A 19,728-nucleotide genomic window follows, 5' to 3' on the forward strand; every position below is an offset into this window, starting at 1 on the left:
ATTTACCAACTCAAGTTAGTCACACTGTCGGCACATGCTATGCAGAATTGCAGACATGCCCAGGGATGACACTATCTCCTCGTATGTCCTCAGTCCGAGCTACAATATTTTGGTTCGGTTACGGATAACGAGCATGCAGGATTTGTTTTCCGAACTTCTGGCAACCAACCTCAACACTGACAGCCCAACTCCCGTTGGGTTCGGGTCCAGGCTGGAAAAGACGGAGCCTGCTGCCTGGGGAGTTCGGAAGCAGTCCAGGCCGAGGACTAATCCAGTAAGGTCGTGACCTCAAGATAACCAAAGTAACTTACTACAAGGGGGACAGTTGGACCCTTCGGAACGGAGTTGGAACAAGACAGGATGACCGCATGAACTTGAGCAGATGCGCCTACGGAGTACTGTATCCCTCAATTTGTCTCAAGGTAGGTCCGGTTGCAACTAGTGGCCAGGATTGAGAGGTTGAGAACAACGCAAAGTTCGTACTCATCCATAGGCCACACATAAGATAAATGCTCGTCGTGTGCGAAGATCCGATTCGAAAAATGCACAGTACAGTATTCCGGAGTCTCAACTAACCTGCATTGTACTCTTCCACCGTTCCACTAAAACTGGAAAGTCGATTTGGTGGTCGGAAGGAACGAGTGCAAGTCTTCCGGCCTGGCCGACTGCTGCGTCTTCTCGTAACTGAACCTATCTGAACCTAACCGAGTTATCGACACCAGCTGGTGGACAGTGAAGCACAGTCACCCAATAAAAGCTTCAAAGCTGGCGCTAAGCTTTTAAGAACCTTGGATAGATTTCCGATTGGGCTTACTCTTCAACGTTCCGACGGTTCCGTCAATGCTCGGACTCCACACTCTATTTTCGGGCTAGCCAACCTCACTAGTGTATCCTCTTCGTACGGGGTACTCCATGCTCGCACGGTGAGTTGCTGAAATTGCTAGATATCATACGAGGACTCGTAGGCGAGTCGAGGTCAGGCAACCCTTCGGCGAATTAGCACCAGAACTCCATAACCTAGGTAACATGCACGCAATGATGCAGGAGGCTTATTATCTGCCTCCGAGGTTATGGTGAACTGAACGATTTCAGGAAACTCCGAGACTTCAAAACGATCACGCAATTCCCATCTCGAGCCAAATACATACACAATACGAGACGGTCAGCCGTTTAGGGAGGTTCAATTCGGTAACTGGGTGAATGTTAGAATTGGATAACCGAGAGGTTAAAAAAGGCGGACGGTACGGAGGGAAGTTGTGATAGGCCTACATAAATAGTTGTTTAGGGTTTTTGATTCTCTCTTTTCGGTGTTTCCGCGCAAAATAATACATAGATCTCATGGCAAGGCACACGGTGTGAGAGCTAGCAGCCAATTGCAAAACAGCAAAAGAATGGATACATTTGGCCAATCATTCTGTGTCTTGTCTTGCAAAGCATATCCGCTCACAGTGATAAGTAAGTTATGTACATTGTTATGACATGACGCAGGATCAACACTCTTGGCTTACAAAAATGGAAAGTACTCTGCAGTCTACAGGGCGACGACAAACCTGATTGGTGACTTGGCTGCGATTAACCTTTGATGAAGTGACGTTAAAGTTAAGAGGTGAACCAGGGTTACCAGACCCACGGAAAACTCTATGTGCGAGTTTCGAACTAGTAACCTTAACTTTTGCATGCAAATGCCCTGACCGTCTGAATGGTCTGAATCTGATACTTCATGCTTGAGGATCCGTGCCACCGCAATGGCCTTCATTTCTCGAGCTCGGTTGGAAATTAACTCCAGACTGTCGAAGTTTGCTGGGGTCCGAGGATAGGCAACCTTTTCATCAGTCGTCAGCTGTCTTATTTGCCATTCTAATTGAAATGTTTTACGGAGTCCTCGTATTGCAATTGAATAACTAGACAATGTACTCCGTACTCCGTAATCAAGTTGTGGTCTCCACTCGCTAGCACTTAGCAGTCACTGGCGGCGACGGGCCGACGGCTCACGGCTGTCAACCTTGGCATTGGTGGGGAGCTCGCTTGTCTGTCAAAGACTGAAAATCGTCAATCATGATATCAGAGACTGCGTGGATTCCCGAGTTCCGAGCAATCAAAATCGTCAGAAGCATGGAATTCGTCATCGGCAAGTCGTCGGTGTGGTCATCCCCGGTGTAGGATCATCGGATACGTTTTTGACCCAGTCCGAACTTGGACCTTGGGCTTCTCGATAGGTTAACACCTTGGCAAATAGTTAGGTACTCCAAAGCTAGGCACCTGATCAACGGAATACCGTAAATCCGTGAGACTGATCACCTCGCCACCTTCACCTTGACGATCCACGCCATGCCCTTGTTGGCTCATGCAATTCCAGTCGCAACTTTGGCCGATGATATCCAGAGACTCATCTGGTACCTGGAATTTCAGGTGCACTGTGCAGGGTAGCATATATCGCCGGTTGACATTTTCAGACCTCCGTACTCCGTATTCATAGATGTTTTTCTCCCTTTTCGACCGACCGAAAAACTGCTCAAGCTCACCATGATCGGTCCACAAACTGTTTCCCTGGATGTCCTTCTGACCAGCAAGACCAATACTCCGTATATTATCTTGTCATCCGGCAATGAAGCCATGCATACGAGTAGTAGTACTGAACATAACCAAGGTACCTACCGAGGTATATTCCCGTCGATATGAATAGGTGCACCCCGTGGCCCCGCGTCAGAATGACAATCGCTCAAGCTAGCGCTTGCGTACTGTTTAGAAATCGAGACCACGGCCATGTGCACCATCGTCTGATTAACTTATCCACATCGGCATTCACAAGAATTAACCGCCAGGACCCGGATTGCGTTTACAAAACCATTCGCTCGTCTACGGAACACAGCACCCTGCCTTCCAATGAGTACTGTTTTGAAAATCGGGATGGCCCAACACAAGCCAGTTATCTTCCACTGCCAATAACTTACCTCCTTGTGCGATTCCATCAAGTGCTACGCTGGCGTAGTGATTCCTGGAACACACCAAGAATCGGCCGCTGCTTTTGCAGTGGAAAGAGGCGGGTGAGTTTCCACATGCTGACATGTGACAGTGGCTGGCGTCCTGCCAATGTGTGGACATGCCTCATTCTCCAACCCAAGTGTACAGGGTTTTGCAACTCAGAAATCATTGACAGCGCAGACCCAGCTGCCGAGTGGTGGCGTTTCGAACGACCTCTCCATTCGCGTATATGATATGTAGCCGAAATATGAGTGGCAGCGTGATGACATTTGATGCGAGAAGACTTGCACATGCCACAGATTCAGGACGCCCAGCAGTCTATCATCGAGTCGTCGAGAGCGTCTGGCCTTGGATACAGCTTTCTGGAAGCCAGAAAATTGGCATGGCAGGTTGGACATGCGAGCTTAGTTGCTGCATTTTGAGCAGCATAAGTTTTGGCTTTTCTGCAACCCAAACAATTTGCCTTCTGCATAATATCGGACTGCGAATTGTCCCGCAAGAATGCGACAATATCAAAAGACGTGACCTCGATTCGGATGACTCGGTCTCCCGCCTGCACGTGCTCTATTACAAACATGGGATCCGTTCTCAAGGAGGATCTTACGGAGAAGAAGAGTAGTTATCATGTACAGTCTCTATCACCCTCGGTTTCCTTGTCCAAGTCCGTTGCCACATTGTCATCATCCTGGAATCAGCTCGTTGCATTCCGCGAATCCGACTTGGACTGTCCTTGTCCTACCTCTTCCGGAGTTTCTGCCTCAGAGCCACTGCAGCCTTTTTGCTCTCAAGCTTGCGTTTGGCATCATTTGGCTAAGGGTTTCATGGCTAAGGGTTTCATGGCAAAGGGTTTCATGGCAAAGGGTTTCATGGCAAAGGGTTTCATGGCATTGAAGCCCAATCCGGAGTTTTAGTGTGGCCTTTTCCGGCTTCTTAGGGTGGCGATTTCCAAGCTCTTCGTGTGGTGCTCCTTCGAGTATCAGACCACGGCTGACGTAAGACGGATCGAAGGGGTCAGCCGAGGGTATATGGCTCGCTCATTCGCTTGCAATATTCCCTCGTGCGTTTTTTGGCCACAGAGTTTCGGTGAGAACGGTTATGGCAGCAGTTTCCGCGCTTTCGATGCCGAGAAGGAGGTTCGCAACCGTCATCTCAGAGCTGCTAGGAAAGGTCCGACTGCGTCTCTCGATCTCTGTGGAACATAATGAGAGGCTCTGGCTTGAGCTGATCTTTTGAGCACAATTGCTGGGCTTCAAGGGAAAATTCCTACATCTCATCATCCCGTGCGAATAACGCGAGCTCGATTATGACTGCCTCCGTATCTGGCCAATCCAATTGAGGCAGTCGAAATCGGCATGATCCTCCTTCGCCTGCTGAGCTGCTTATCCAACAACCAGACCCTGATCGACATGTGCTCATGGACGTAACCAAGTCAAGCGGTTGGAGGGGGAGTCCATCAAATATGCCGAAGAGAAAAAGATAAGAATGTTACGTTGCCTGACGAACTCGATGAACTACAGGGTAAGATGACTACTCTGCCATGGTGCTCTAGCAAGAGTACCAGCTTCCCGCCCCCCTGATTCGGTTCTTCATACACTCTGAAGTCAGTGAATCCGGTGGAGAGCTGGCTCGTCCATGATGTACTCCGTCCCCGGTTCCCATTATTAAGTTCGAGAGCTATCGTCGATCCTGGACCACCTTACCATCATTCTCCTGCCAGGCAAGATGATCATCGGCACAGTCGCAGTAACTATTTGCACCCGGACGCATTCAGACAGTGACCAATTTCCAAGACGAACTGCTGTGGAACGCATTATACTGACATTATGACATGACTTGAGCTCCACAGTGACCACTTCATTGCGTCCTGCCCCACTTGGAAGCCAGATATTCATCCACATTGCACGGAGTACGGAGTACTAGTAGTTATACGTGTCTTGCTGAATTTCGAATACGTGGACACGGTCGGCTTCCATGATCAGTGGCAGCCGGCCCGGCCGCCCGAGCCGGACAGCACAGCCGGATCGTCCGGCCGTCTTGCTTGTGAAGGCGCTTTCTTCAGTCAGGGAACTGAGCCGCGACGATTTGTACTCCAAATCGTTTTGAGGAAGAGAGCGAATGGTCCGACATTTCTTCCAGAATCGGCCTTTGTCCCTTCTTGCCAGGACTCTGTTGAAGGTATTCATAGCGCAATAGTTCATGAGAGCATCAAGAGCGTTGCTGGAGTACCGTAGCTCTCCAATCAATCCGATACCCGGACCAAGCAACGCATTGCGCATCATCGAACCGTAGGTTTAGTTTGCTCCGCTCGGTGAGCTGGTGGATGCGACGGCCGAGTCGTTCAGACGGTGAGTCTTTGTCCTTGCCAATTCTGAGATAATGCATTGACCAGAAGCTTTTTCTGTCCGGAGGACACGTGTACCACGCCCTCAATGATCCGTTCGAAGTCTGTTGCAATTTCCATGCCACTGTTGTGTCGGTGAATAGTACTTCTGCGGGCACGCGTTCAGGTGGGAGCATCTGGGAAGACATTAGGGTTTTAGGTACGGAGTACGAAGTCCGGAGTACATATGTAAGCTGGCAAGCATACTCCGTACTCGCAGTCTCCGCATTTGCACTCGGAGGATAGCTAATCCAGACCGATGCCACGTGCAGGCATGCAGCCTTAGGGCTGCAAATATACTCCGTTGTATTAGTGCCGATTCGTAGCCACGAGGCAAGCTCATTCTGGAATCCCGCATCGGGCATTCGATAGTTATTGAGATCATCGCCATCATCCACTTGGGCCACACCGGCGCGTGTCAGCAATTTGTATGCTGCGGGATTAAGTTACTGGCTGCTGCGCACGGCCTTGTCGTTGAAAGGGCACTGCGAGAAATTGAGAATATCCTTTCGCTTCTTGGCATGACGCTTGAGCTTAGCCAAATTGGGATATATCACCTAATGGGGAATAGTATAGTTGTAATAGCTTCCATAATCCCTGACAGATTAGGAGAAAGTCATAGTTTAGTTGGGGTACGGAGTAAACGGTTAGTCTAACCTTAAGCTCGGCCCCTGAACGAACTTAAACCCAGTCCTGAAAACTAACCGAGACTTTTTTTAGGGCAATCTGCCCTTACTTCCGGACTAGTTAGGTTTGAGTATCGACTTGAAACGTCGGCTCAGACCGTCAGACGTCGGACTCGGACAACTTATCACCGCTCCATGAGTCCAGGCCCTGAGCAGCATTCAAGTATCACTCCTCAATCCACTTCGCCCACTCTGCAATGCTTCCCCTTTTTCACACTTGAACCTAGTTCCCATTATGCTTACAAGTGACAGCCTAAGGACAACTGAACAACACCTGGGTATTGAAATCCTCGAGCAAACGTTGGGAGGATTCACACAATCATCCACGGACCACCGGCGAACTGGATAACCTGTGGCTTGTGCACAACTGCACAAGGAGTCCGAGTATGGTGGAGAAAACCGCTCCGCTTGAGGGCAGGGGACGCAGGGCACGCCTGCCACGAGGACTGCGAACGGAGTACAACGACACTCGCGTGGTTCGTAAAAAATTGATGCAGAACTCAATTAGGTTAACTACCCCCCGGTCCCCCGCAACCTAACGGCCCTAACGAGTCTGAAGAAAGTTCTTGGTCAAGGACGAACATGGAGGGACAATGTCTTCCAAGCTGAATCGAGTGATAACGTGCTGAAAGTCTGAAAGCTCCAAGAATTGGACGTCGCAATCGAGCAATCAAGGGTGCAGAGTCAAAGTTGCAGTAGTAGGCTAGTAAACGCCACTGGGTTCGGTTGGATGTTTCCGTAGCTAACTTGACTGGGAAAAGTTGACATGAGTCAAAATCCTTGAGACGACCAACGTGTTGAGCTTCAAGGCGGACGTGTGGACCAGGCGGTCAAGTCAGCATTTGTGGGTAAGACTAACTAGTTATTTATCGGCCAATGATTGTGGAATGAAGAGTCAGTCTAGACAACGGACTCGGAGGAGATGCGACTACCAGTCAACCAACCTAGGTTAGGTTTCAATTAGTTAGCGGGCTTCGTTGACACTTCAGCAAATCAAGCGAAGAAAGCCTATCAAGTTCTTGTCTTGTTTGTCTGAAGAGTTTGAACGGGGCCCAGGGATGCCGGCAAAGGAGAACGGAGTACGGAGTACTCCATATATACATATGGACACGAACAGGTCCTGTACGGATCCTCGCGCAAAGACCAGCAGTTTCCAGCGTTTCTCTCAGAGATTTCCTACAACTTCACCAAACGCCCCAGATTGAATTACTGTACTCCGTACATACTGTGAAGAAACGCAGTAAATTTGTTGGCCAAGATGGCGAAGAAGTTCAAGATAACCTATGCTAATCTGTACTCTGTACCTAAGTCAGGTTCGGTCAGTCACCGACTTGTATTACAATAAGGTTACCCTGCCACGGGGAAGGCGGACCCTCACTGGGACGGATAATGGAGGATCCATAGGTTAACCTACTTCCATAGACTAGCACGAGGGGCTCCGGCACGACCTATGGGTACTCCAGAGTCCAGCACGTCCATAGTTTCGCGCAGAATGTCCAAGCTTCATCAAAGCCCGCTTCTTCAGGGATTTAGCCCAACCCACCTATATAATGTTGGTGCCGGCCAGTGGCTTGTCAGAGGGGTACTTGTAGTTCATCATCATCCCTCGACTCAATCATCTACTTGAAGTGCTCCTGGCAGGTCTACATCCTGATTACTGAATCTATCTTGATAATAAACTGTCGTTGAAATTCGTACATTCCGAGAACAAGAAAATGGCGGAGACTCGTGCGAATGGAAGCGCTCAACCCCATGGGGCCGACTCCGAGTACCATAACCAACTCACAGTGCCAGTCTCGCCGAATGTGCCTGAGCAAATCCCTGAGCTCCTGGAGAAGGTTCATAACCTTGGGAAAACGGTAGATGTGAACAATACCAAGGAACGGATTGCCCTTTTGGATACCGTTCGTGCCCTGATGTTTGCATTGGAAACCCCGCGTGAGGCTATGATCAGACATTGTTGGTCGTGGGTATGTCTATTTTCCGTGTTTTGCAGTTCAACATCAGCAGTAGCTCAAGTTCATTCAGACCACATGTTTGGCAGCTGTTGAGGTTGCCGTTGACTTGGGACTTTGGCATATCCTGGCAAAGGACGACAAGCCAAAGACTGTCGATGAATTGGCCCAGGCAACTGGCGCTGAGCCATTGCTCCTCAGTACGATGCCCAAGATAAAATTCTCAAACTACGGCAGTCTTATCTGACAATCCCGATTAGGTCGTATTCTGAAGCACTTGTGCTCAATGGGAACCATCATCGAGACTGGTCACAATGAATACCGCCGCACTGGTTTCGCCGTCACCATGACAATGAAGCGCTTCGCTGACAGCTATCCGTGCATGTAAGATTTCAATCCGTGTTTGGAGTTGGGATGTGCGCGCTTACCTCTCACTAGGACGAACTGCGTCAGCGCAGCCGCGCTTGCCTTGCCCGCTTTTCTCAAGAAAAATGGCTATCGCGTTCCTATGAATGGCAAAGACTGCCCCTTCCAGACCGGTTACCGTACAGACCTCCATTTCTTCGAGTTCTTCCAGAAGTTCCCAGAGGTCGCGCGTCAATTCAACAACCACATGTCTGCCTACCATCAGGGACGCCCTAGCTGGATGGACTTCTACGATGTGCGCAGTTTGTACAACGGCGTTGGATCGGACGATGTGCTTCTCGTGGATGTCGGTGGGAACGTTGGCCACGATATTACCGAATTCAAGCGCAAGTGGCCTGATGCACCTGGACGTTTGGTTCTCCAGGATCTTCCCGAGGTCATTAGCCACGCCAAAGACACGGGTCTTCCTTCGTACATCGAGCCCATGGCGCACGACTTCTTCACTGAGCAGCCTGTCAAAGGTATGTGAATCCCTGTTGTCTTATGTCAGTTGTCATCTAACATTGAGTTTTGCGTATAGGTGCTCGTGCATACTTCATGCACTCCGTCCTCCATGACTGGTCCGATGAGAAGGGCCGTGAGATCCTGAAGCAGCTTGCCAAGGCCATGAAGCCAGGATACAGCAAAGTGTTGATCAACGAGAACGTCATTCCCGAGACAGAGGCATCTTGGGAGTCCACGAGTATTGACATTCTGATGATGACCCTTCTGGCTTCCCAGGAGCGCACGGCTTCGCAGTGGCAGCAACTGGTCGAGTCCGCTGGCCTCAAGATCACAAAGATCTGGACCGACTTGAAAGGTGCTGAGAGTCTGATCGAGTGCGAATTGGCATGATTCGCTCGACTATCAGATGAGGGGAACTATGAGCCCTTTTTGAAAGGGTTAAAAGTTCTGAACTGCGCTGGATTCGCTAGACTTAAACCTACATCAGAAGGTGTATATACGATTTGAGATGGGGAATGGGCATGATTCGGGTACTTAAATCAAGACCTGACTCTAAGCATCCAGTCCGGCAGTACTCCCTAGTCTTCCTTTACTGCACCGCTTGTGGATGTATCCCGGAGCACAAGGGGGATCAAGGTCAAGCGACAAAAACCCTTCGCACAGAGTACACTACTAGTACCTATGTATTACTCACTATCTGATGAGATCGCTCTTTGTTCGACAAATGCCGGGCCTGATGACTAGGGCTCCAGGCCCAAAACAGGCATGACGCAGCGCTTGAGATATCCATTGACCGACATACAACAGCCGATCAGGGTGTCGACTTTGTCAATACTACTACTACTACTACTACGGAGTACTATTCTGGACCAAGAAGACGCAGGTTGTCAAATCATAAAGCCTCACTGCTGGAAAGATTTTAGAGGCTAATGCAACGTCGCCTGCTGGACGTGAGATGATTTCCTGGGGGTTATATTACTTGGAAGTTCTCTTTACATTTGGTCGCGGCATGGCATGAGCCAGGATACATAGTAGCCTACCTACTCGTACTCGTAGTCCTTTCTGACTTGGAAGGCTGCAGCGAGAGTACTATTATTGGTATCTTTGTCCTTGTCCGCGACTCCGCGAACCCCTTGTGGGTAAAGTGCTCCGGGTACATAACGCATTCTACTGGCGTTTGACATTTGTACGGAGTATCTCATATTCGACAGTCAAGGCATACTAACTGCATGGATGGACATGCCATGTTCAACGGTACTGTTCTTCGAGGAATATGGCCAGATGTCCCGACTCCCGCCGACATGCTTACATAATCTACTCCGTATGACTCGCATCGAATCATGATGCGACTCTGTCCAATCCATTCCAATACATGTCAAAAGTGAAGGCAGACGAGGCCATGGATTGGGGCCATCAACAGGTCAATACTACATGATCTCCTTTTGTGTGGCTGCAGGTTTTCAGTAAACATTTCGTTCTATCACTTGCACAAAGAACACGGAGATCGAAAGTGAAACTGTTGTCAATCATGATACCAGGAGCCAGGCATTGATCGACCGGTCCCGGTGCCAATCCGTATGATGACATCGCAGGTCTGACTATCCTATCTCTGCATTATCTCCAGTGACTTTGTTTGACATGACAACTGCAGACTCAAATGATGCTAACGCTGTCCCTAGGATGTGTGACTTGACATGTCGTATGTCATTACGACGTTGTATCAATTGGTATAGCATTGGCGGGCTTTAACTATCGACGATGATCCTCTGAGATACTTCATTTTCACAGTCTTCAAATAGTTCCAAGCGGATTGCATAGACTTGCCGTGCACAATGGCTCCGGAACCCTGTCCGAGAAGTCGCTGTCGGTTGCTAGAGTTACCGGCAGAGCTCATCGACCTGGTGCTGACTTTTCTCTCCGCGCGTGACCTGGTGGCGGTGTCATCGACATGCCACACGCTTCTCTCACATGCGCGCAACGATATTCTCTGGGCGAATCTGGTCAATGAAAATCTTCCTGAGAAGATTGCCACCCCCGGCCAGTTCGGCTCATTTCGTGAGCTTTACGCCTTCCACTACCCGTACTGGTTCATTCCACGGTATCGAATATGGTTTTCGGATTCGGCCCATACGGGACGCATGGTCGTTGCTCGATATGACAACCGAAGGGGCGTGATCGAGGCGTACCGCGTCGTAGCAGAGAGAAGCCCTAGTATTCAGGATCTTGTGTGGGATGAAGGCGCGGTGTTCACCACCTTCAATCCACGAGTTCGTCTGTGGTTCGATGATCCGGTCATCAATCTCAAGGATTGTCGATTTCGAGGCGGCCAACAGCGTCTACCTGGCGAAGTTCGGATGCCAATGGTTACGGAACGTATCTTCAATTCCATTGCTGTTTGCGCTGCCACTTGCGAAGAAGACTGGACTGCCGAGTTAAGTCCTGCGTTATGGCCTCCTGTGACGATTCCAAGTGCAAAGAGGGTATATCGGAACCCAGCTGATGAGCTGAGGGCACTCACCCTCAAAGAAAACAAAGCGAACTCTAGACACGTCTGTGAGATAGCTTTCCGTTTGATACAATGGATTTCCCTCGGCCCGGGTTATCCTGCCTTTCTGGCACATGACAACCCTTCTACGTTTGCAACCTTGCACCCGAGTCTATATACACCGACAAATGAGAAGCCTTATCAGGGAATCTGGGTTGGGGATTACTCCATGCACGGATGTGAGTTTCTCCTCTTCCTCCAGCGCGATGAGGAGACATTACGAGCGACATCGACGCGGGAGCACTACGAGATTCCCGATCTCCCGGAAGACAATGAAGGTAATGATAACATTTCATCGACATCGGAGGAGAACCACACCGGCGAACCGGGCGAATCCGGAGGGCAAGGTGGCTTTCCAGCGGAAAATCTGGGTCCAGGCGAGTCAGGTCGCCTGGAGGCCATCAAGCTCACGGGCGATCCGAACGTTCCTCGAGGGGAGATCTCCTTTGTTGCTAGAGACATCGGGCCGAAAGGAACCCTCAAAATCGCCGACAGGGAGCCGTTCAAGGGAGCCAGGATGGTGCGGAGTTGGGGCCATGTTGCGCATCACAATTTCGGTGACCGTAAGTCTGGATTTTCTCTGCCCCCCTTTTTTTCGATGCAGATCGACTGAATTCAAAATGTGTTCTGACCACTCCGTGATCAATAGCGCAATGGATAAAGGGGCAGCTCATTCTCATGTCTCACGATTGCGTCGCACATTATTGGGAAGCTATGAATCACATCTCCTACTTTCGACGAGTAAATGTAGATAAACTGTTTGAGAGTTGATAGGCTCTTGGGAGTTTGCAGGCCTAAATCAGAAACCGTTCATTCCAGCAAATCCGAAGCTGACGAAGAGAAAACACCTAACGCCAATTTGCCTTATTCATGTCGACAAGCAACGAGGGGAGAATCTCAAGAAAAAAAATAAAGACATGTACAAAGTACTATGATCTTCCCTGACCGAACCCCAGAACCCGCTATTCAACGCAGAGGGCAATCAAACAAAGACAGCCGGACACCATATAAACAGAGCTTTCCATCCATCACCGTCTTCGCTCAAACCACGACGAAGAACCGAGTACGGCGACGGACTGGTCAAGAACCCACTCGCCAACGCCGAGATAGTTGTTTAGCCAGCGCTTCACCTCTTGGTTATCGGTGATCTTATCGGAGTTCAAACTGGGGCTGTGTAGATGGGTCCCTTGAGCGCACCGACTGCCCCACCCCAGAAATCACAATGTTGTGAATGCTGGGGATAGGGGCATATGACAGTGCGTTGGGACAGAAACATGTCAGCCATGATACTCTGATCTTTCCAAGTAATTTTGCTTTCATTTTGGCAAAGGATAGCTTATCGGCGGGAGAGGGAAGGGGAAGAAATCGGTCGAAACATACGTGAGTCCCGTCGATCGCTTGATGCCAGCGAGAAAAGCGGAAACTGTACATACTCGTTAGTTCGATGTCCGCCCAGTGTCACTGCGACAAGACGTACTCAGTACCGCGTCAAAGGCGTAGTGGGTGAGCCGGCCGAGCTGGTTGGAAGATCCGGCGGTCAGTCTCTCCCCTTGCGGTTGTGCTGGTCGGAAGGAAAGACACTTCTCACATACCACCATGATGTCTGTGTCGCGGGACGCCTTGCCGTGATGCGTCGCAGAGTCAGCTGCTGTCAGATCGAGACGAAATCACTTGATGAACGCTTGGACGAGGCCGAGGGTACAACTGCAAGGGTTCAATTATATCTGCTGCCGGACTCGTTGGAGCCTGGAGGTTGGAGAAACATGACCCACCGAGGATCACGTGAAATGTGGCCACAAGGCCACAACACGTGATAGAATTACACGTGACTGAGTGATTTTGGGAGTCACGTGATATTTTCCGATCTTATCGATATCGATAGGGCGATTGGGCACCAGTCAACTACTCAGTGAGCCGGAGGTACGTTCGGATCGCACCTCGGAATAGGCTTTGAGCAGCCTGTCAAAGGTATGTGAATCCCTGTTGTCTTATGTCAGTTGTCATCTAACATTGAGTTTTGCGTATAGGTGCTCGTGCATACTTCATGCACTCCGTCCTCCATGACTGGTCCGATGAGAAGGGCCGTGAGATCCTGAAGCAGCTTGCCAAGGCCATGAAGCCAGGATACAGCAAAGTGTTGATCAACGAGAACGTCATTCCCGAGACAGAGGCATCTTGGGAGTCCACGAGTATTGACATTCTGATGATGACCCTTCTGGCTTCCCAGGAGCGCACGGCTTCGCAGTGGCAGCAACTGGTCGAGTCCGCTGGCCTCAAGATCACAAAGATCTGGACCGACTTGAAAGGTGCTGAGAGTCTGATCGAGTGCGAATTGGCATGATTCGCTCGACTATCAGATGAGGGGAACTATGAGCCCTTTTTGAAAGGGTTAAAAGTTCTGAACTGCGCTGGATTCGCTAGACTTAAACCTACATCAGAAGGTGTATATACGATTTGAGATGGGGAATGGGCATGATTCGGGTACTTAAATCAAGACCTGACTCTAAGCATCCAGTCCGGCAGTACTCCCTAGTCTTCCTTTACTGCACCGCTTGTGGATGTATCCCGGAGCACAAGGGGGATCAAGGTCAAGCGACAAAAACCCTTCGCACAGAGTACACTACTAGTACCTATGTATTACTCACTATCTGATGAGATCGCTCTTTGTTCGACAAATGCCGGGCCTGATGACTAGGGCTCCAGGCCCAAAACAGGCATGACGCAGCGCTTGAGATATCCATTGACCGACATACAACAGCCGATCAGGGTGTCGACTTTGTCAATACTACTACTACTACTACTACGGAGTACTATTCTGGACCAAGAAGACGCAGGTTGTCAAATCATAAAGCCTCACTGCTGGAAAGATTTTAGAGGCTAATGCAACGTCGCCTGCTGGACGTGAGATGATTTCCTGGGGGTTATATTACTTGGAAGTTCTCTTTACATTTGGTCGCGGCATGGCATGAGCCAGGATACATAGTAGCCTACCTACTCGTACTCGTAGTCCTTTCTGACTTGGAAGGCTGCAGCGAGAGTACTATTATTGGTATCTTTGTCCTTGTCCGCGACTCCGCGAACCCCTTGTGGGTAAAGTGCTCCGGGTACATAACGCATTCTACTGGCGTTTGACATTTGTACGGAGTATCTCATATTCGACAGTCAAGGCATACTAACTGCATGGATGGACATGCCATGTTCAACGGTACTGTTCTTCGAGGAATATGGCCAGATGTCCCGACTCCCGCCGACATGCTTACATAATCTACTCCGTATGACTCGCATCGAATCATGATGCGACTCTGTCCAATCCATTCCAATACATGTCAAAAGTGAAGGCAGACGAGGCCATGGATTGGGGCCATCAACAGGTCAATACTACATGATCTCCTTTTGTGTGGCTGCAGGTTTTCAGTAAACATTTCGTTCTATCACTTGCACAAAGAACACGGAGATCGAAAGTGAAACTGTTGTCAATCATGATACCAGGAGCCAGGCATTGATCGACCGGTCCCGGTGCCAATCCGTATGATGACATCGCAGGTCTGACTATCCTATCTCTGCATTATCTCCAGTGACTTTGTTTGACATGACAACTGCAGACTCAAATGATGCTAACGCTGTCCCTAGGATGTGTGACTTGACATGTCGTATGTCATTACGACGTTGTATCAATTGGTATAGCATTGGCGGGCTTTAACTATCGACGATGATCCTCTGAGATACTTCATTTTCACAGTCTTCAAATAGTTCCAAGCGGATTGCATAGACTTGCCGTGCACAATGGCTCCGGAACCCTGTCCGAGAAGTCGCTGTCGGTTGCTAGAGTTACCGGCAGAGCTCATCGACCTGGTGCTGACTTTTCTCTCCGCGCGTGACCTGGTGGCGGTGTCATCGACATGCCACACGCTTCTCTCACATGCGCGCAACGATATTCTCTGGGCGAATCTGGTCAATGAAAATCTTCCTGAGAAGATTGCCACCCCCGGCCAGTTCGGCTCATTTCGTGAGCTTTACGCCTTCCACTACCCGTACTGGTTCATTCCACGGTATCGAATATGGTTTTCGGATTCGGCCCATACGGGACGCATGGTCGTTGCTCGATATGACAACCGAAGGGGCGTGATCGAGGCGTACCGCGTCGTAGCAGAGAGAAGCCCTAGTATTCAGGATCTTGTGTGGGATGAAGGCGCGGTGTTCACCACCTTCAATCCACGAGTTCGTCTGTGGTTCGATGATCCGGTCATCAATCTCAAGGATTGTCGATTTCGAGGCGGCCAACAGCGTCTACCTGGCGAAGTTCGGATGCCAATGGTTACGGAACGTATCTTCAATTCCATTGCTGTTTGCGCTGCCACTTGCGAAGAAGACTGGACTGCCGAGTTAAGTCCTGCGTTATGGCCTCCTGTGACGATTCCAAGTGCAAAGAGGGTATATCGGAACCCAGCTGATGAGCTGAGGGCACTCACCCTCAAAGAAAACAAAGCGAACTCTAGACACGTCTGTGAGATAGCTTTCCGTTTGATACAATGGATTTCCCTCGGCCCGGGTTATCCTGCCTTTCTGGCACATGACAACCCTTCTACGTTTGCAACCTTGCACCCGAGTCTATATACACCGACAAATGAGAAGCCTTATCAGGGAATCTGGGTTGGGGATTACTCCATGCACGGATGTGAGTTTCTCCTCTTCCTCCAGCGCGATGAGGAGACATTACGAGCGACATCGACGCGGGAGCACTACGAGATTCCCGATCTCCCGGAAGACAATGAAGGTAATGATAACATTTCATCGACATCGGAGGAGAACCACACCGGCGAACCGGGCGAATCCGGAGGGCAAGGTGGCTTTCCAGCGGAAAATCTGGGTCCAGGCGAGTCAGGTCGCCTGGAGGCCATCAAGCTCACGGGCGATCCGAACGTTCCTCGAGGGGAGATCTCCTTTGTTGCTAGAGACATCGGGCCGAAAGGAACCCTCAAAATCGCCGACAGGGAGCCGTTCAAGGGAGCCAGGATGGTGCGGAGTTGGGGCCATGTTGCGCATCACAATTTCGGTGACCGTAAGTCTGGATTTTCTCTGCCCCCCTTTTTTTCGATGCAGATCGACTGAATTCAAAATGTGTTCTGACCACTCCGTGATCAATAGCGCAATGGATAAAGGGGCAGCTCATTCTCATGTCTCACGATTGCGTCGCACATTATTGGGAAGCTATGAATCACATCTCCTACTTTCGACGAGTAAATGTAGATAAACTGTTTGAGAGTTGATAGGCTCTTGGGAGTTTGCAGGCCTAAATCAGAAACCGTTCATTCCAGCAAATCCGAAGCTGACGAAGAGAAAACACCTAACGCCAATTTGCCTTATTCATGTCGACAAGCAACGAGGGGAGAATCTCAAGAAAAAAAAATAAAGACATGTACAAAGTACTATGATCTTCCCTGACCGAACCCCAGAACCCGCTATTCAACGCAGAGGGCAATCAAACAAAGACAGCCGGACACCATATAAACAGAGCTTTCCATCCATCACCGTCTTCGCTCAAACCACGACGAAGAACCGAGTACGGCGACGGACTGGTCAAGAACCCACTCGCCAACGCCGAGATAGTTGTTTAGCCAGCGCTTCACCTCTTGGTTATCGGTGATCTTATCGGAGTTCAAACTGGGGCTGTGTAGATGGGTCCCTTGAGCGCACCGACTGCCCCACCCCAGAAATCACAATGTTGTGAATGCTGGGGATAGGGGCATATGACAGTGCGTTGGGACAGAAACATGTCAGCCATGATACTCTGATCTTTCCAAGTAATTTTGCTTTCATTTTGGCAAAGGATAGCTTATCGGCGGGAGAGGGAAGGGGAAGAAATCGGTCGAAACATACGTGAGTCCCGTCGATCGCTTGATGCCAGCGAGAAAAGCGGAAACTGTACATACTCGTTAGTTCGATGTCCGCCCAGTGTCACTGCGACAAGACGTACTCAGTACCGCGTCAAAGGCGTAGTGGGTGAGCCGGCCGAGCTGGTTGGAAGATCCGGCGGTCAGTCTCTCCCCTTGCGGTTGTGCTGGTCGGAAGGAAAGACACTTCTCACATACCACCATGATGTCTGTGTCGCGGGACGCCTTGCCGTGATGCGTCGCAGAGTCAGCTGCTGTCAGATCGAGACGAAATCACTTGATGAACGCTTGGACGAGGCCGAGGGTACAACTGCAAGGGTTCAATTATATCTGCTGCCGGACTCGTTGGAGCCTGGAGGTTGGAGAAACATGACCCACCGAGGATCACGTGAAATGTGGCCACAAGGCCACAACACGTGATAGAATTACACGTGACTGAGTGATTTTGGGAGTCACGTGATATTTTCCGATCTTATCGATATCGATAGGGCGATTGGGCACCAGTCAACTACTCAGTGAGCCGGAGGTACGTTCGGATCGCACCTCGGAATAGGCTTCACGACAGCTCTCCTCTTCTATCCCACAGCAATTTACCCGAATCCCCCGCTCACCCATTGGAATGGGGGCCGCCGGGTACCAAAGCTCCCCAGGGAGCGACGAAAGGGCCGACGATGCTCAGCCCAACCAACCCACCGCACACGCTGCGAAAAGGCAGCGCGGGCAGACCCGGCTCAACCCCCGCAGCCGATTCCCGAAGGTGGCAGCGTGACAACACGAACCGCTGGCGTGGCGAGGGCAGCTCTGCGTAGTCAGCTTGACGAGGAGGCGCGCCAAGCCCAACTGAAACGCGACGTGCTAGACGCGCTCGCCACAACCATTGACGAATTCGTGGCTGCACAGCCCACGAAAGAAAAGCAGAAGTACGCGTACGAAGTCTGCAAGAACTTCATAAAATTTATCTCGCTAGGCACACTTCCTTTCTGAGGACGTCATCTGACGTGGGTAGCCTCGCAAATTCGTCCCGCATCAAGCAGGTCTCGAGCTTGAGGTTATATACAACATAGATCATGAATTCGGTGATCCTCTTCACCTTCGCCAGAACTGGATAGTCTGCACCACGCAAAACGATGGTACACCCGAGATCCCTTGGGCATCCCGAGATGTACATATAAGTTTTTCTGCGACCATTGTGCACATAGGTCTTCAGATCCACACTGCCGCAATGGCCCGTTTGAACAGGAGTCGTGACAAGTTTGTCCATAGAGGTAATGATCCTTGTCTGCGTGCATCTTGAAACCGCTTCGAGAACCGAAGGCTTGACGTTGTATACATCCCGTCCGCCAACTCCCACAATGCAAAGCCCATGCTCATCCATGTCATCATGTCAGCCCATGTCATGCAGTAAAACCAACAAGAATGTAAGACCAAAAGGAACGTTGAGATTCATCATTCATTGCTGTTCGTTATTTGCCTCCGGATGATTGTTGCTGTTGCTGCCGTTTGCATTCTCCTCCGGTGGAGGCTTCATGTGCGAAAGGTGGTGTTCAATCCGTCGATTGTCAAAGTACGTAGAGTGGAACTGGTGCCAGCAACTGGGATTTCAGAGGTGCCTTCTGGGATGGAGGTGATGGTCACATTGTATAAAACAAACATGTGTACATAAACCCTTCTACTAGCTTGGCACGCCGCCCATACCCCTCGGGAGGTTCCGGGCCAGCCCTCGGAGGAATCCGGGGCAACCCGACGCGGCGTTAATTAGTAATAATAATAATAATAATAGGGCGATTGGGCCAATCAGAATGTTGGAGCCTGAAAGCGTCCAGTCATCATTCAATACGGTGACATTTCCTCGAGAAATTGGCTGTCATTGCTTGGAACCAGGATTCGTTGGTCAATTCAGAATGTGTGTGAGCGCAATGCCAGTTCCAACAAGGATTTTGTCATCCAGGCTTTCAGAAGTGCAGATTCGTGGCGGCTTGAAGGTGAAATCATGGTAGATAACTGTACGGAGTAGGGGTAATGATCATGGAAGTACAAAGACCAAAGATCAGTGTGAAAAAAATCGGTGATTGATCAAACTTTTTCTGCCATTTCAGTTTGAACCAATTGATAAAATCAAAGAGTCAACACTCAACATCTCTCAACAAAATCCAACCTTGGCCAGCTCCCTAGTCACCTTTTCTTTTCCTTCGAACAGGATCAGACGCCATCCCTATCCCTATCGCTCCTCGTCTTCCTAGCTCCAGACTTCCTTGACAACTCAGATCGGGCCCCCCCCCTTCATTCCTGGTGCTTTTAGCGGCTAACGCCAACTGCCCCTCTCTTCCCCTCAGTGAACAAATTGTTTTTCCCCTTCGACGCCAGCTACTAGAGACAACTGCATCGATTGCGGAACAAAAATTTGTCCCTTTTCGTCAAA

General features: G+C 50.0%; 4 protein-coding genes across 4 annotated transcripts; 2 read left to right on the plus strand and 2 right to left on the minus strand.

Moving 5' to 3' along the window:
• Positions 1-5,187: 5,187 nt before the first annotated feature.
• Positions 5,188-5,727, minus strand: VTN31DRAFT_4643 (uncharacterized protein; the record flags this gene model as incomplete). Its single annotated transcript, XM_069405054.1, has 1 exon — positions 5,188-5,727. The coding sequence occupies one exon, from the start codon at positions 5,725-5,727 to the stop codon at positions 5,188-5,190; it is 540 nt and encodes a 179-aa protein (XP_069260156.1).
• A 2,036-nt stretch (positions 5,728-7,763) lies between these two features.
• Positions 7,764-9,263, plus strand: VTN31DRAFT_4644 (uncharacterized protein; the record flags this gene model as incomplete). Its single annotated transcript, XM_069405055.1, has 5 exons — positions 7,764-8,018; positions 8,077-8,203; positions 8,264-8,387; positions 8,442-8,890; positions 8,950-9,263. 5 exons carry the CDS (start codon positions 7,764-7,766, stop codon positions 9,261-9,263), a joined length of 1,269 nt encoding a protein of 422 aa, XP_069260157.1.
• Positions 9,264-10,705: 1,442 nt separating this feature from the next.
• Positions 10,706-12,189, plus strand: VTN31DRAFT_4645 (uncharacterized protein; the record flags this gene model as incomplete). The annotated part of the gene is made up of 2 exons (XM_069405056.1): positions 10,706-11,981; positions 12,068-12,189. The coding sequence occupies 2 exons, from the start codon at positions 10,706-10,708 to the stop codon at positions 12,187-12,189; spliced, it is 1,398 nt and encodes a 465-aa protein (XP_069260158.1).
• Positions 12,190-12,446: 257 nt separating this feature from the next.
• On the minus strand, positions 12,447-13,016 carry VTN31DRAFT_4646 (uncharacterized protein; the record flags this gene model as incomplete). Its single annotated transcript, XM_069405057.1, has 4 exons — positions 12,447-12,588; positions 12,799-12,841; positions 12,896-12,935; positions 13,011-13,016. 4 exons carry the CDS (start codon positions 13,014-13,016, stop codon positions 12,447-12,449), a joined length of 231 nt encoding a protein of 76 aa, XP_069260159.1.
• Positions 13,017-19,728: the final 6,712 nt, after the last annotated feature.

This window comes from Thermomyces dupontii, assembly GCF_041956625.1.
Source record: "Thermomyces dupontii strain NRRL 2155 unplaced genomic scaffold VTN31scaffold_4, whole genome shotgun sequence".
NCBI lineage: Eukaryota > Fungi > Ascomycota > Eurotiomycetes > Eurotiales > Trichocomaceae > Thermomyces > Thermomyces dupontii.